Source organism: Myxine glutinosa, chromosome 2 (assembly GCF_964187855.1).
Source record: "Myxine glutinosa chromosome 2, kmMyxGlut1.1, whole genome shotgun sequence".
Taxonomy (NCBI): domain Eukaryota; kingdom Metazoa; phylum Chordata; class Myxini; order Myxiniformes; family Myxinidae; genus Myxine; species Myxine glutinosa.
The window spans coordinates 56,556,200-56,571,907 of NC_136262.1; the positions used below are offsets into that span (position 1 = coordinate 56,556,200).

The 15,708-nt window shown below is 43.7% G+C and overlaps 1 protein-coding gene across 1 annotated transcript in view; it reads right to left on the reverse strand.

Annotated features, from left to right (window-relative positions):
• LOC137422373 (angiopoietin-2) overlaps positions 1-15,708 on the reverse strand; it is a 256,544-nt gene that overhangs the window by 17,015 nt on the left and 223,821 nt on the right. The window contains exons 7-8 of the mRNA XM_068109125.2: positions 14,573-14,674; positions 12,793-12,959 (exon numbers count right to left, since the gene is read on the reverse strand). Coding sequence (XP_067965226.1) covers positions 12,793-12,959; positions 14,573-14,674 — 269 coding nt within the window. The remainder of the gene's footprint in view (positions 1-12,792; positions 12,960-14,572; positions 14,675-15,708) is intronic.

A 15,708-nucleotide genomic window follows, 5' to 3' on the forward strand; every position in this document is an offset into this window, starting at 1 on the left:
ACGGTTAAGGTGGCTGGCTTAAGATGTTATGGACTTGAGTTGGAGCCCCTGTCATCTTTTCAAGGTTGGCAAAATGAGTACCAGCTTACTGGGATGAATGAGCCCCTGGAGTACCTGTGTCGGAGCGGCGACTCATCCAGGATTGTGCCAAGAAACTGCTTCGGCAGCCATATTCATCTGAAGATGGAAAAAGGAGTGGTCTTCCTGTTTGTGGTGTCGCCTAGGGAAAGGTTTTGGGCCAAGTCGTTCACAAACCAGCCGGTCACGTCTAACATTCCACTGAAAGTGACTTGGGCAGGAATTTCTCATTTCTTCCTTCGATCCAAGGATATCTCGTCTATTTTGCGCAAAAGCCGCGATGCAATCTTCAATTCCACCCACTAATAATGCGAGCAGACACCTGGATTACTGTCCGGCGGAAGGACGGCGCACCTCGTGATGTAATACCCTGTCTTCAAAGCACAAATCCGACATTTTATAGTCAGGTGAGGGGGAGAATGGAACCCTGACTAGGCAACTTAAAGGTGAGTGCATAGGTACCTCCTGCAACTCTAATACCCTGCCTTCGCACCGCAAAAACGACATTTTAGTCAGGTGAAGGTGAAGAATGGAACCCTGACTAGGCAACTTAAAGGTGAGTGCATAGGTACCTCCTGCAACTCTAATACCCTGCCTGCCGAGCACAAATCCGACATTTTATAGTCAGGTGAAGGTGAAGAATAGAACCATGACTAGGCAACTTAAAGGTGAGTGCATAAGGTACCTCCTGCAACTGTAATACCCTGCCTTCGCAGCGCAAAAACGACATTTTAGAGTCAGGTGAAGGTGAAGAATGGAACCCTGACTAGGCAACTTAAAGGTGAGTGCATAGGTACCTCCTGCAACTCTAATACCCTGTCTTCTAAGCACAAATCCGACATTTTATAGTCAGGTGAGGGGGAGAATGGAACCCTGACTAGGCAACTTAAAGGTGAGTGCATAAGGTACCTCCTGCAACTGTAATACCCTGCCTTCGCAGCGCAAAAACGACATTTTAGAGTCAGGTGAAGGTGAAGAATGGAACCCTGACTAGGCAACTTAAAGGTGAGTGCATAGGTACCTCCTGCAACTCTAATACCCTGCCTTCGCAGCGCAAAAACGACATTTTAGAGTCAGGTGAAGGTGAAGAATGGAACCTTGACTAGGCAACTTAAAGGTGAGTGCATAGGTACCTCCTGCAACTGTAATACCCTGCCTGCGCAGCGCAAAAACGACATTTTAGAGTCAGGTGAAGGTGAAGAATGGAACCCTGACTAGGCAACTTAAAGGTGAGTGCATAGGTACCTCCTGCAACTCTAATACCCTGCCTGCCGAGCACAAATCCGACATTTTATAGTCAGGTGAAGGTGAAGAATAGAACCATGACTAGGCAACTTAAAGGTGAGTGCATAGGTACCTCCCGCAACTGTAATACCCTGTCAGACTGCCCGTAGGACACACGCCACTGGATCAAACGAGTTTGACGTGAGCATTTATATGGTTGTGTTATCCACTACCTTGACTGTGCTCTTGATGGGGAGGAAAAACGATGTAGTCTGTAGAGCCCTGCTGAACGACACAACCGCTTAGCTCAGACGAGCATGCCTGGAGGCACCACCCAACCTGCTCACACAGTGCATGCAGATTGTTAGGCCTGAGAAAACCCAGAAGGCTTTTCATTTGATTTTTTTTTTTAGGTGTGAGTAAATTCCCTCCTCGGTTATTTGTATTTGTGCGATGTCCGCTGTGTCACTAGAAACCGAGGATGCGATGAACGTGAAACAAATAGCATTTGTTTAGGGGGCGGTGATCAAACATGTGGCAGTCCTGCTTAAAATAAATACATAAAACAATTCCACTGGAAAGTTTTAAATGCAAATTAATTTAAAGGATTACATTAAACTTTGTGTGAGCTCCCTTGATATGTGCTTGGTATGTGATATGTGCTATACTAGCTGAGTGTGTGAAGACTGACAGAAAAACTCACGGCTGGAATCGTCACTTACAAATCGTCTGCAGTTTGGGTTTCATTTCCTAATGTGGTTGGACTTCACTTTAAAACACCATGCTGGTGTTATTGCAGGTTGGGTGTTGCATCATAGGATATGCCAAAGGGGACACGTAGCAGACTGTTGCCTTTGCTCGCATTTGGCTTGTGAGCCTTAACGTTTGTCTGTTTGTTTGTGAGCAGGATATCACAAAACGTTATGGATGGATGTGGACAAAACTTGGTGAGCAGGTTGGGGGTGTGACAGGGAAGAATTACTTCGATTTTGGTAAAGATCCGGATAGGAGAATTTAAAAATATTTTTATAAATGATTCTTCACTATTGAGAGATGGGGCCAAATACAATATATAGCACGATATCTCGAAATGTTATCGACGGATTCAGACAAAACTTGGTGGACAACTTGGGTGCGTGACAGGGAAGAATTAGTTAGATTTTGGTAAATATCCGGATATGAGAATTAAAATATTTTTTTATAAATGATTCTTCACTATTGAGAGATGGGGCCAAATACAATATATAGCACGATATCTCGAAATGTTATCGACGGATTCAGACAAAACTTGGTGGACAACTTGGGTGCGTGACAGGGAAGAATTAATTAGATTTTGGTAAATATCCGGATATGAGAATTAAAATATTTTTTTATAAATGATTCTTCACCATTGAGAGATAGGGCAAAAAATCCGAAATGTAGCATGATATCTCAAAATGTTATGGACAGATTCAGACAAAACTTGGTGGACAAGTTGGGTGCGTGACAAGGAAGAATTCGTTTGATTTTGGTAAAGATCCGGATAGGAGAATTTAAAAATATTTTTATAAATGATTCTTCACTATTGAGAGATGGGGCCAAATACAATATATAGCACGATATCTCGAAATGTTATCGACGGATTCAGACAAAACTTGGTGGACAACTTGGGTGCGTGACAGGGAAGAATTAGTTAGATTTTGGTAAATATCCGGATATGAGAATTAAAATATTTTTTTATAAATGATTCTTCACTATTGAGAGATGTGGCCAAATAAAATATATAGCACGATATCTCGAAATGTTATCGACGGATTCAGACAAAACTTGGTGGACAACTTGGGTGCGTGACAGGGAAGAATTAATTAGATTTTGGTAAATATCTGGATATGAGAATTAAAATATTTTTTTATAAATGATTCTTCACCATTGAGAGATAGGGCAAAAAATCCTAAATGTAGCACGATATCTCAAAATGTTATGGACAGATTCAGACAAAACTTGGTGGACAAGTTGGGTGCGTGACAAGGAAGAATTCGTTTGATTTTGGTAAAGATCCGGATAGGAGAATTATAAAATATTTTTATAAATGATTCTTCACTATTGAGAGATGGGGCCAAATACAATATATAGCACGATATCTCGAAATGTTATGGACGGATTCAGACAAACTTGGTGGACAACTTGGGTGCGTGACAGGGAAGAATTCGAGCCGTGAGTTTTGTTATATTAATGATATTTAGTTCGATTTTGGTAAAGATCCGGATAGGAGAATTAAAAGTTTTTTATAAATGATTCTTCACTATTGAGAGATGGAGCTCAAAACAATATATAGCACAATATCCCAAAATGTTATGGACGGATTCAGACTAAACTTGGTGGACAACTTGGGTGCGTGACAGGGAAGAATTAGTTAGATTTTGGTGAAGATCTGGATCCGGATATGAGAATTAAAATATTTTTTTATAAATGATTCTTCACCATTGAGAGATAGGGCAAAAAATCCGATATGTAGCATGATATCTCAAAATGTTATGGACAGATTCAGACAAAACTTGGTGGACAACTTGGGTGCGTGACAGGGAAGAATTAGTTCTATTTTGGTGAAGATCTGGATCCGGATAAGATAATTTAATTTTTTTTTTAAATATAAATAACTCTTTCACCATTGACAAACGGGGCCAAAAACGATACAAAGCACGATATCTCAAAAGGTTGTGGACGAGATTCAGACGAAACAAGGTGGATGAGTTGGTTCGGTGATAAGAACATTCCGTTATGATCTTGGGTCAGGTCCAGATCCAGATCTGGTCTATCAGTGGGATACAAAACATAAATGGTTTAGCCTGGCGGAGGTATGCGCTCTACCGAATGCCATTCTAGTCTTTCCTATGCCGCACATAGCTGCAGGTATCGTCATTTTTTGCTGGGGGAACATCAGTGTCACTGATGCAGTGCCCCCTGTAGGTCAGAGCGGCAATTATGGAATATTGGCCAGGGTGCCAGCAATAGCTCGCCTACTCTTTTCAGATCCCTCAACGCAGTAGGACATTGTGTGCCAGTAGGACATTGTGTGCCCCCATTTAATAGGGGTCAGTACCCCTATTAAGTTCCAAATTCCTGTTTCATGGTCCACATAATTGCTTGCCTGCGGTCGTTACCGTCTCCCTGATCCATGGGGATATGTTGAGTGATACTTAGGGAGCGGTTCCCTGACTGCAACGGATCACTTGTCAGCATTTCAGTGTAGCACCAACAGCATAGTGGGTACTCATAAAGTCCGGGCATGGATTAAGGATTGGCATGACGCGTATATATCGCAGGCTTTCGAGGATGAATTGGTCAGCGGATTATACACAGGGCTATACACTTGGGTGCTCTAATCGTGACAATGAAAAGGGAGTAAGAGCAAAACACTCTCAAGCTTCCCTGCAGAAGCCAATATTAACATTACGGATTCCTTCCTTCCAAATAGCAGCTGAATGACTTGATTGACAAGTCTATTTAGCGGCTGAGAATGGTTTTTATTCCCATGCCGTGAAAAACGTTTTTTAAAAGCATTTGTGAACATAATCTTTGCTGCTCGAAACGTCCAAAACAAACGTATTTTGCAGGTGTCACTTTCTCAGAACGGGGTTGTTGTAAAATGTTGCTGACTGTTGGAAGAAGGGAATGGTTGGAAAGAAACGAAGTCACAAGTAGAGCGATCAAAAATTCTCAGAAACAGATACTCAAAAATGTCCAAGACACATTCATGCTCTATTTTAAAAACATATCACTGGATATACCTGGTGAGGAAGTATTTTCCCGTGTTAGGATTATGTGAACACAGTCATGAGTGTGATCTCTTCAGAAAGAGGACAAACAGCCTCAGAGTGAGGGATTTGAGCAAGCCTGCAGGTTATACAACTACTTCCCTGCTACTTGTCACTATATCCTGATGCCTGTACCAAAGAAAACAATCCCTAAGAGTAAATATATGAGCCTGAATATTCAGCAGAAGTCTTGGATATGTATTCTCGATTGAGAAACATTTTGATGTGAAAAAGGTGGAAAAGGTAAAGCAACCTGTGGCAAGCTTTTCAAAGCAGCACACATTAACCTTAGCCTGAGGCCAAAAGACATGGTCAGTCATGTAAAATAACCTCAATAGTCCATACCCTGGACCTGAGGCTATAAAGCATGGTTATAACATATTAAACAACATCTACACTCCAGCTCTAAGTTCATACAAGATAACCTATACAGCTGGCACTAGGGCCGAAGGCCCAAAATGTATGATCTCCAAAACGAACCTATACACCTTGGCCCTAAGGTCATGCAAAATAACCCATACACCTTGGCCCTGAGGTCATACAAAATAACCCATACACCTTGGCCCTGAGGTCATACAAAATAACCCATACACCTTGGCCCTGAGGTTATACAAAATATCCCATACACCATGACCATGAGGTCATACAAAATATCTTATACAGCATGACCATGAGGTCATACAAAATAACACATACACCCTGGCCCTGAGGTCATACTAAATAACCCATACACCTTGGCCCTGAGGTCATACAAAATAACCCATACACCCTGGCCCTGAGGTCATACAAAATAACCCATACACCATGACCATGAGGTCATACAAAATAACCCATACACCCTGGCCCTGATGTCAAACAAAATAACGCATACACCTTGACCATGAGGTCATACAAAATATCCCATACACCATGACCATGAGGTCATACAAAATAACCCATACACCATGACCATGAGGTCATACAAAATATCCCACACACCATGACCATGAGGTCATACAAAATAGGCCATACACACTGACCCTGAGGTCATACAAAATAACCCATACACCTTGGCCCTGAGGTCATACAAAATAACCCATACACCCTGGCCCTGAGGTCAAACAAAATAACCCATACACCTTGGCCCTGAGGTCATACAAAATAACCCATACACCTTGGCCCTGAGGTCATACAAAATAACCCAAACACCTTGGCCCTGAGGTCATACAAAATAACCCATACACCTTGGCCCTCAGGTCATACAAAATAACCCATACACCTTGCCCCTCAGGTCATACAAAATAACCCATACACCCTGGCCCTGATGTCAAACAAAATAACCCATACACCTTGACCATGAGGTCATACAAAATATCCCATACACCATGACCATGAGGTCATACAAAATAACCCATACACCATGACCATGAGGTCATACAAAATATCCCACACACCATGACCATGAGGTCATACAAAATAAGCCATACACCTTAGCCCTGAGGTGATACAAAACAACCCATACACCTTGGCCCTGAGGTCATACAAAATAACCCATACACCCTGGCCCTGAGGTCATACAAAATAACCCATACACCCTGGCCCTGAGGTCATACAAAATAACCCATACACCCTGACCCTGAGGTCATACAAAATAACCCATACACCTTGGCCCTGAGGTCATACAAAATAACCCATACACCTTGGCCCTGAGGTCATACAAAATAACCCATACACCCTGGCCCTGAGGTCATACAAAATAACCCATACAACTTGGCCCTGAGGTCATACAAAATAACCCATACACCCTGGCCCTGAGGTCATACAAAATAACCCATACACCTTGGCCCTGAGGTCATACAAAATAACCCATACACCTTGGCCCTGAGGTCATACAAAATAACCCAAACACCTTGGCCCTGAGGTCATACAAAATAACCCATACACCTTGGCCCTCAGGTCATACAAAATAACCCATACACCTTGGCCCTGAGGTCATACAAAATAACCCATACACCTTGGCCCTGAGGTCATACAAAATAACCCAAACACCTTGGCCCTGAGGTCATACAAAATAATCCATACACCTTGGCCCTGAGGTCATACAAAATAACCCATACACCTTGGCCCTCAGGTCATACAAAATAACCCATACACCTTGGCCCTGAGGTCATACAAAATAACCCATACACCTTGGCCCTGAGGTCATACAAAATAACCCATACACCTTGGCACTGAGGTTATACAAAATATCCCATACACCATGACCATGAGGTCATACAAAATATCTTATACAGCATGACCATGAGGTCAAACAAAATAACACATACACCCTGGCCCTGAGGTCATACTAAATAACCCATACACCTTGGCCCTGAGGTCATACAAAATAACGCATACACCTTGACCATGAGGTCATACAAAATATCCCATACACCATGACCATGAGGTCATACAAAATAACCCATACACCATGACCATGAGGTCATACAAAATATCCCACAAACCATGACCATGAGGTCATACAAAATAGGCCATACACACTGACCCTGAGGTCATACAAAATAACCCATACACCTTGGCCCTGAGGTCATACAAAATAACCCATACACCCTGGCCCTGAGGTCATACAAAATAACCCATACACCTTGGCCCTGAGGTCATACAAAATAACCCATACACCTTGGCCCTGAGGTCATACAAAATAACCCAAACACCTTGGCCCTGAGGTCATACAAAATAACCCATACACCTTGGCCCTGAGGTCATACAAAATAACCCATACACCTTGGCCCTGAGGTCATACAAAATAACCCATACATCCTGGCCCTGAGGTCATACAAAATAACCCATACACCTTGGCCCTGAGGTCATACAAAATAACTCATACACCCTGGCCCCGAGGTCATACAAAATAACCCATACACCTTGGCCCTGAGGTCATACAAAATAACCCATACACCTTGGCCCTGAGGTCATACAAAATAACCCAAACACCTTGGCCCTGAGGTCATACAAAATAATCCATACACCTTGGCCCTGAGGTCATACAAAATAACCCATACACCTTGGCCCTCAGGTCGTACAAAATAACCCATACACCTTGGCCCCAAGGTCATACAAAATAACCCATACACCTTGGCCCTGAGGTCATACAAAATAACACATACACCTTGGCCCTGAGGTCATACAAAATAACCCATACACCTTGGCCCTGAGGTTATACAAAATATCCCATACACCATGACCATGAGGTCATACAAAATATCTTATACAGCATGACCATGAGGTCATACAAAATAACACATACACCCTGGCCCTGAGGTCATACTAAATAACCCATACACCTTGGCCCTGAGGTCATACAAAATAACAAATACACCCTGGCCCTGAGGTCATACTAAATAACCCATACACCATGACCATGAGGTCATACAAAATAACCCATACACCCTGGCCCTGATGTCAAACAAAATAACGCATACACCTTGACCATGAGGTCATACAAAATATCCCATACACAATGACCATGAGGTCATACAAAATAACCCATACACCATGACCATGAGGTCATACAAAATATCCCACACACCATGACCATGAGGTCATACAAAATAGGCCATACACACTGACCCTGAGGTCATACAAAATAACCCATACACCTTGGCCCTGAGGTCATACAAAATAACCCATACACCCTGGCCCTGAGGTCATACAAAATAACCCATACACCTTGGCCCTGAGGTCATACAAAATAACCCATACACCTTGGCCCTGAGGTCATACAAAATAACCCATACACCTTGGCCCTCAGGTCATACAAAATAACCCATACACCTTGCCCCTCAGGTCATACAAAATAACCCATACACCCTGGCCCTGATGTCAAACAAAATAACCCATACACCTTGACCATGAGGTCATACAAAATATCCCATACACCATGACCATGAGGTCATACAAAATAACCCATACACGATGACCATGATGTCATACAAAATATCCCACACACCATGACCATGAGGTCATACAAAATAAGCCATACACCTTGGCCCTGAGGTCATACAAAACAACCCATACACCTTGGCCCTGAGGTCATACAAAATAACCCATACACCCTGGCCCTGAGGTCATACAAAATAACCCATACACCCTGGCCCTGAGGTCATACAAAATAACCCATACACCCTGGCCCTGAGGTCATACAAAATAACCCATACACCTTGGCCCTGAGGTCATACAAAATAACCCATACACCTTGGCCCTGAGGTCATACAAAATAACCCATACATCCTGGCCCTGAGGTCATACAAAATAACCCATACACCTTGGCCCTGAGGTCATACAAAATAACCCATACACCCTGGCCCCGAGGTCATACAAAATAACCCATACACCTTGGCCCTGAGGTCATACAAAATAACCCATACACCTTGGCCCTGAGGTCATACAAAATAACCCAAACACCTTGGCCCTGAGGTCATACAAAATAATCCATACACCTTGGCCCTGAGGTCATACAAAATAACCCATACACCTTGGCCCTCAGGTCGTACAAAATAACCCATCCACCTTGGCCCCAAGGTCATACAAAATAACCCATACACCTTGGCCCTGAGGTCATACAAAATAACCCATACACCTTGGCCCTGAGGTCATACAAAATAACCCATACACCTTGGCCCTGAGGTTATACAAAATATCCCATACACCATGACCATGAGGTCATACAAAATATCTTATACAGCATGACCATGAGGTCATACAAAATAACACATACACCCTGGCCCTGAGGTCATACTAAATAACCCATACACCTTGCCCCTCAGGTCATACAAAATAACCCATACACCCTGGCCCTGATGTCAAACAAAATAACCCATACACCATGACCATGAGGTCATACAAAATATCCCATACACCATGACCATGAGGTCATACAAAATAACCCATACACCATGACCATGATGTCATACAAAATATCCCACACACCATGACCATGAGGTCATACAAAATAAGCCATACACCTTGGCCCTGAGGTCATACAAAACAACCCATACACCTTGGCCCTGAGGTCACACAAAATAACCCATACACCTTGGCCCTGAGGTCATACAAAATAACCCATACACCCTGGCCCTGAGGTCATACAAAATAACCCATACACCCTGGCCCTGAGGTCATACAAAATAACCCATACACCTTGGCCCTGAGGTCATACAAAATAACCCATACACCTTGGCCCTGAGGTCATACAAAATAACCCAAACACCTTGGCCCTGAGGTCATACAAAATAACCCATACACTTTGGCCCTCAGGTCATACAAAATAACCCATACACCTTGCCCCTCAGGTCATACAAAATAACCCATACACCCTGGCCCTGATGTCAAACAAAATAACCCATACACCTTGACCATGAGGTCATACAAAATATCCCATACACCATGACCATGATGTCATACAAAATAACCCATACACCATGACCATGATGTCATACAAAATATCCCACACACCATGACCATGAGGTCATACAAAATAAGCCATACACCTTGGCCCTGAGGTCATACAAAACAACCCATAAACCTTGGCCCTGAGGTCATACAAAATAACCCATACACCCTGGCCCTGAGGTCATACAAAATAACCCATACACCCTGGCCCTGAGGTCATACAAAATAACCCATACACCCTGGCCCTGAGGTCATACAAAATAACCCATACACCTTGGCCCTGAGGTCATACAAAATAACCCATACACCTTGGCCCTGAGGTCATACAAAATAACCCATACACCCTGGCCCTGAGGTCATACAAAATAACCCATACACCTTGGCCCTGAGGTCATACAAAATAACCCATACACCCTGGCCCTGAGGTCATACAAAATAACCCATACACCTTGGCCCTGAGGTCATACAAAATAATCCATACACCTTGGCCCTGAGGTCATACAAAATAACCCATACACCTTGGCCCTCAGGTCATACAAAAGAACCCATACACCTTGGCCCTGAGGTCATACAAAATAACCCATACACCTTGGCCCCAAGGTCACACAAAAGAACCCATACACCCTGGCCCTGAGGTTATACAAAATAACCCATACACCCTGGCCCTGAGGTCATACAAAATAACCCATGCACCATGACCATGAGGTCATACAAAAGAACCCATACACCCTGGCCCTGATGTTGTACAAAATAACCCATACACCTTGGCCCTGAGGTCATACAAAATAACTCATACACCTTGGCCCTGAGGTCATACAAAATAACCCATACACCATGACCATGAGGTCATACAAAATAACCCATACACCTTGGCCCTGAGGTCATACAAAATAACCCATACACCTTGGCCCTGAGGTTATACAAAATAACCCATACACCTTGTCCCTGAGGTCATACAAAATAACCCATACACCTTGGCCCTGAGGTCATACAAAATAACCCATACACCTTGGCCCTGAGGTCATACAAAATAACCCATACATCTTGGCCCTGAGGTCATACAAAATAATCCATACATCTCGGCCCTGAGGTCATACAAAATAACCCATACACCTTGGCCCTGAGGTCATACAAAAGAACCCATACACCTTGGTCCTGAGGTCATACAAAATAACCCATACATCTTGGCCCTGAGGTCATACAAAATAACCCATACACCTTGGCCCTGAGGTCATACAAAATAACACATACACCTTGGCCCTGAGGTCATACAAAATAACCCATACACCTTGGCCCTGAGGTCATACAAAAGAACCCATACACCTTGGTCCTGAGGTCATACAAAATAACCCATACATCTTGGCCCTGGGGTCATACAAAATAACACATACACCTTGGCCCTGAGGTCATACAAAATAACCCATACATCTTGGCCCTGAGGTCATACAAAATAACCCATACACCTTGGCCCTGAGGTCATACAAAATAACACATACACCTTGGTCCTGAGGTCATACAAAATAACCCATACACCTTCTAAGGCCAAAACTAATGGTTATATAAGCAACGCGTGCTACTGCTGCGTCCGTGTTGAGAAACATCTATTTATCTAAAAATAAAAGGTCAAAAAGAACAAAGAAATCCAAGCATTATATGAAAGCTAAACACATTTACTTTAAACCGTACACCAAAGTACGTGTTAAGCTTTTCCAAACACCGCAATGCACTTTGACCCCAAGGTTGGAATGCATGGCCATACAATAGACACATTAACACAAGCATCATGGCTCAAAGCCTCAATGCATTTTATTTGATTTTTTAAAAGCAATGTTTTCTGTTTCTCTGGAGAAAAACCTTTTTACAGAAAAAGTATTTTAAAGAAAACCCCAAACATGAGGACAAAGCTAGTCACACGTCACCAAAACACACGGTCACACAAAGCTCGCCATTGCGAGTCAAAAACAAGACTAAAATACAAGCTTGCAATGGAAGTTATATCCTGTATGACAACACATAAAATTAAGGCTACGGGAAATAAAAACAATTGGAATGAACTATTTTCATGGCCTAACACATCCTCGGTGACATCAAATTGGATTGACCATTCAGTGGAAAGCCTGTGACAACTAGGGAAGTGAAATGTGTCCATGATTTGCTCCTTCCCAGTGCATAGTGATGATTGGAATACAACATGCAGATATATCGTGGAGGCTTCTACCAAGGCCTACCATAGTTGAGTATTGTGGAGGCTTCTACCAAGGCCTACCTGTAGTTGAGTCGCTCGCTGGCCAGGCCGAAGCGGTCGTACAGAGAGAAAGCACGTGCACCGGCCCAGTCGCTCAGCTCCACGCGCAGCTGCTGAGGACGCGCTCGGCTCAGCTGGTGCACGGGTTCGTTTCCGAGCCAGTGCTCACCACTAGGTTCTCCAAAGCCCTGCCAAGGAGGAGTCATGGCAGGTGTCAGAAGGTTAAGGCTGGAGTTATGGCTGGCACATCAGGTGATGAGGTTAAGCTCATGCAGTGTTCGAGGGACAGCTTGGGTTTGGGCTGAGGCAGGAAAACTGAGATGTAGAGCAGCAGTGGCTGTATTTACAGCAAAGACCAGAATCAATGGTCCGCAGCGATTCAATTGACCTTAGAGACGCAAGGCGGTGAAATTATAATCATAATTATAATTATTCCCCATTGGAAAAGTGCCTGGAAATGAGCTCATTGAACTTAAACAAGTGCTTGTCCATCCACATTACATACTCATAAACCTGGCCTGGGATTGGAACATGGCAAGGCCGCAATTCAGCTGGAGCAGGGGTTTTTGTAGAGATTGGTGGGGGGGTGTAGAGGCTTGGGTGGAAGGAGATCCATATTACAGCCATTCCCAGCGGCTGCGCCATTATGCTAATTTACACAAACCGCCATGATTATCAATGTTCAACACTTCTGTTGCTCAGTTACGATGCAGCCGAGGAAAAATAAAGCAAACAGAGCGACCCATAAGGGGAAAGTTCATTACTTACCGCCCGGTGCAGCGTTCATTTTGTTTATTTTCAAAATGGCTACCCTCCTTCTTTCACATCGAAGGAAAAGAAAGCAACTGTTTTAACTTTAAGCATCCAATGAAATCTGATTGAAGAAAAGAAAAAAAAGTCATCAAAATCTCACGAATGGCAGAAAAAACGCAAACTCGTCGCATCATCGTCAGGTGGTTCCGCAACAGGTTGGTAACGTGCGAAGCATATGAGCTGAGGAAGTTATAAACATCATAATAAATATGGTTAGTTCATAAAAGTGAGGTGGACAAGAATAATAATGGCATCTTGCATGGGCCCCTGAGGGACACCCTGGTGTGTTCATTGTCAAGTGTGTAATAATAACAATAATAAAGTGCAGTTTATGTCTGTATTGTGTATGCATTATGACATGGCGCAGGCCCTTTCGAACTGAATGGCCTTTTCCTGCACTTCATTCCAGAATAGTACATTGCGGGCGTAATGAGGAGCAGGCCTTAAATGAGTAGGTACGTATATAAAATCTTACCAGGAAGTGCACTAGGGCCGTACAGAGAGGGCTGCGCTCTCCCCGCTGAGCAGAGCCATCACTTTCGCCATCGCCTTTGCCGACAGAAGGCCAGGACTCTTGCACCTTATTTGGGATTATTTTCTTGGGCATTAAGCTGCCGCCAATGAGCAGCTCCTCGTCTCGCCAAACGCGCGGAGCATAACAAACAAAACGGGCGCGTCAGGTTTCCCGCTACTTGCTCCTTGGCTCTCCATTGCCAGTGCAAACAGCTTCCAGGCCCCAAATTGGCCCTGAGTGTGACCATCTGACACAGGAGTGTGACCGACTCACCCGTAAGTAAAGTATAGGACGTCGGTTCGCTGGCACGGACGTGCCGCCATTTTGTTTTTACTCTGTGGTTCTGGTTCAACACGCACTGAAACCTTGCGACGCAGTAGTGAACGACATAATCTCACTGTGTCCATCTCTATTTTTCCTTCTGTTTCCAATTAATCGAAAAAAACCTACTAACACAAAAGTCCCATGAATTACCTGCTTGTATTCGTCCCAGGTGCGATGGAAATCCAGGCTGCCATCTTCCCGGTGCTGGATGCGCGTCCAACCCCCACCATCTGTTTCCATGTCACAGAAAACCTGAAACACAATCCAGCCAAACAACTTGGTACCACAATGCGCACACCACATGATTTGGCACCAATATCGCATGAAGAAGAGGATTAGCCTCCTGTCAGTGCACAACGTCACCACGCTACATTAGGATCTGGAGACAATGGCTGATGCTTTGTCTTCTTGTAAGAGAATTATTAATTACTGAACATTGTGATTGGCTGAAGGAGGATTAGCTAAGCTAAGATAACCCCATCCATCCAATTAATTGTTTCCTTGAGAGAAGAGGCATCCGCAGGTTGTCTTTAAGAGGAGGAACAATGGAATATTATACTTAATCAGGGCTGAGTATTCCTTAAATCCATTGATCTAGAATCTAGATCTACCTGTTGAGGAGCAGGTGCTCTTCAAAACAACAGACTCTAGAATCAGTAACTTTGTACTATGTACAAGTCACACAACTCCAATCTTGTTACGTAGCAATGGAAGCAATCACAGCTGAGAAGAGCACAAAATATGTTGAAAATGTTCCTGCAGAACCTGCTCCTGCTGTGCCTCATTGCTGTCAATCTGTGGGTAACAGTGACACTCCACAGCTCTTGGAAATGGCCAAGTGTAAATGGGAGAGAGAGAGGGGCGAACAGGTGGAGATGGTCTCCGAAGAGGCGAGAGCGGCTGATTACTTGAGGAATGCGTGTTCAATAACGTCCCCTCGCTCCACGCAATGGTGGAAAGCACTTGTTCAGGTCTGGTCTCTGTGCGTGAGGGAGAGAAGGTTCTGCTCTGTATTTGCACCATTATGGAGTGAGAACCCTGCACAGCTTCATCCTGACAAGTTCTCCAAAGCTCTCCTCCATTGGCTATGATTTGGGTAAAGTTCAGCATGTACACGAACTTGTTATCACGTTTCACATCTTTTATTCTTAAATGTTCCAAACCATTTACAATTGCCTAGACACACACACACACACACACACACACACACACACACACACACACACACACACACACACACACACACACACACACACACACACACACACACCTCGTTTTTTTCATTT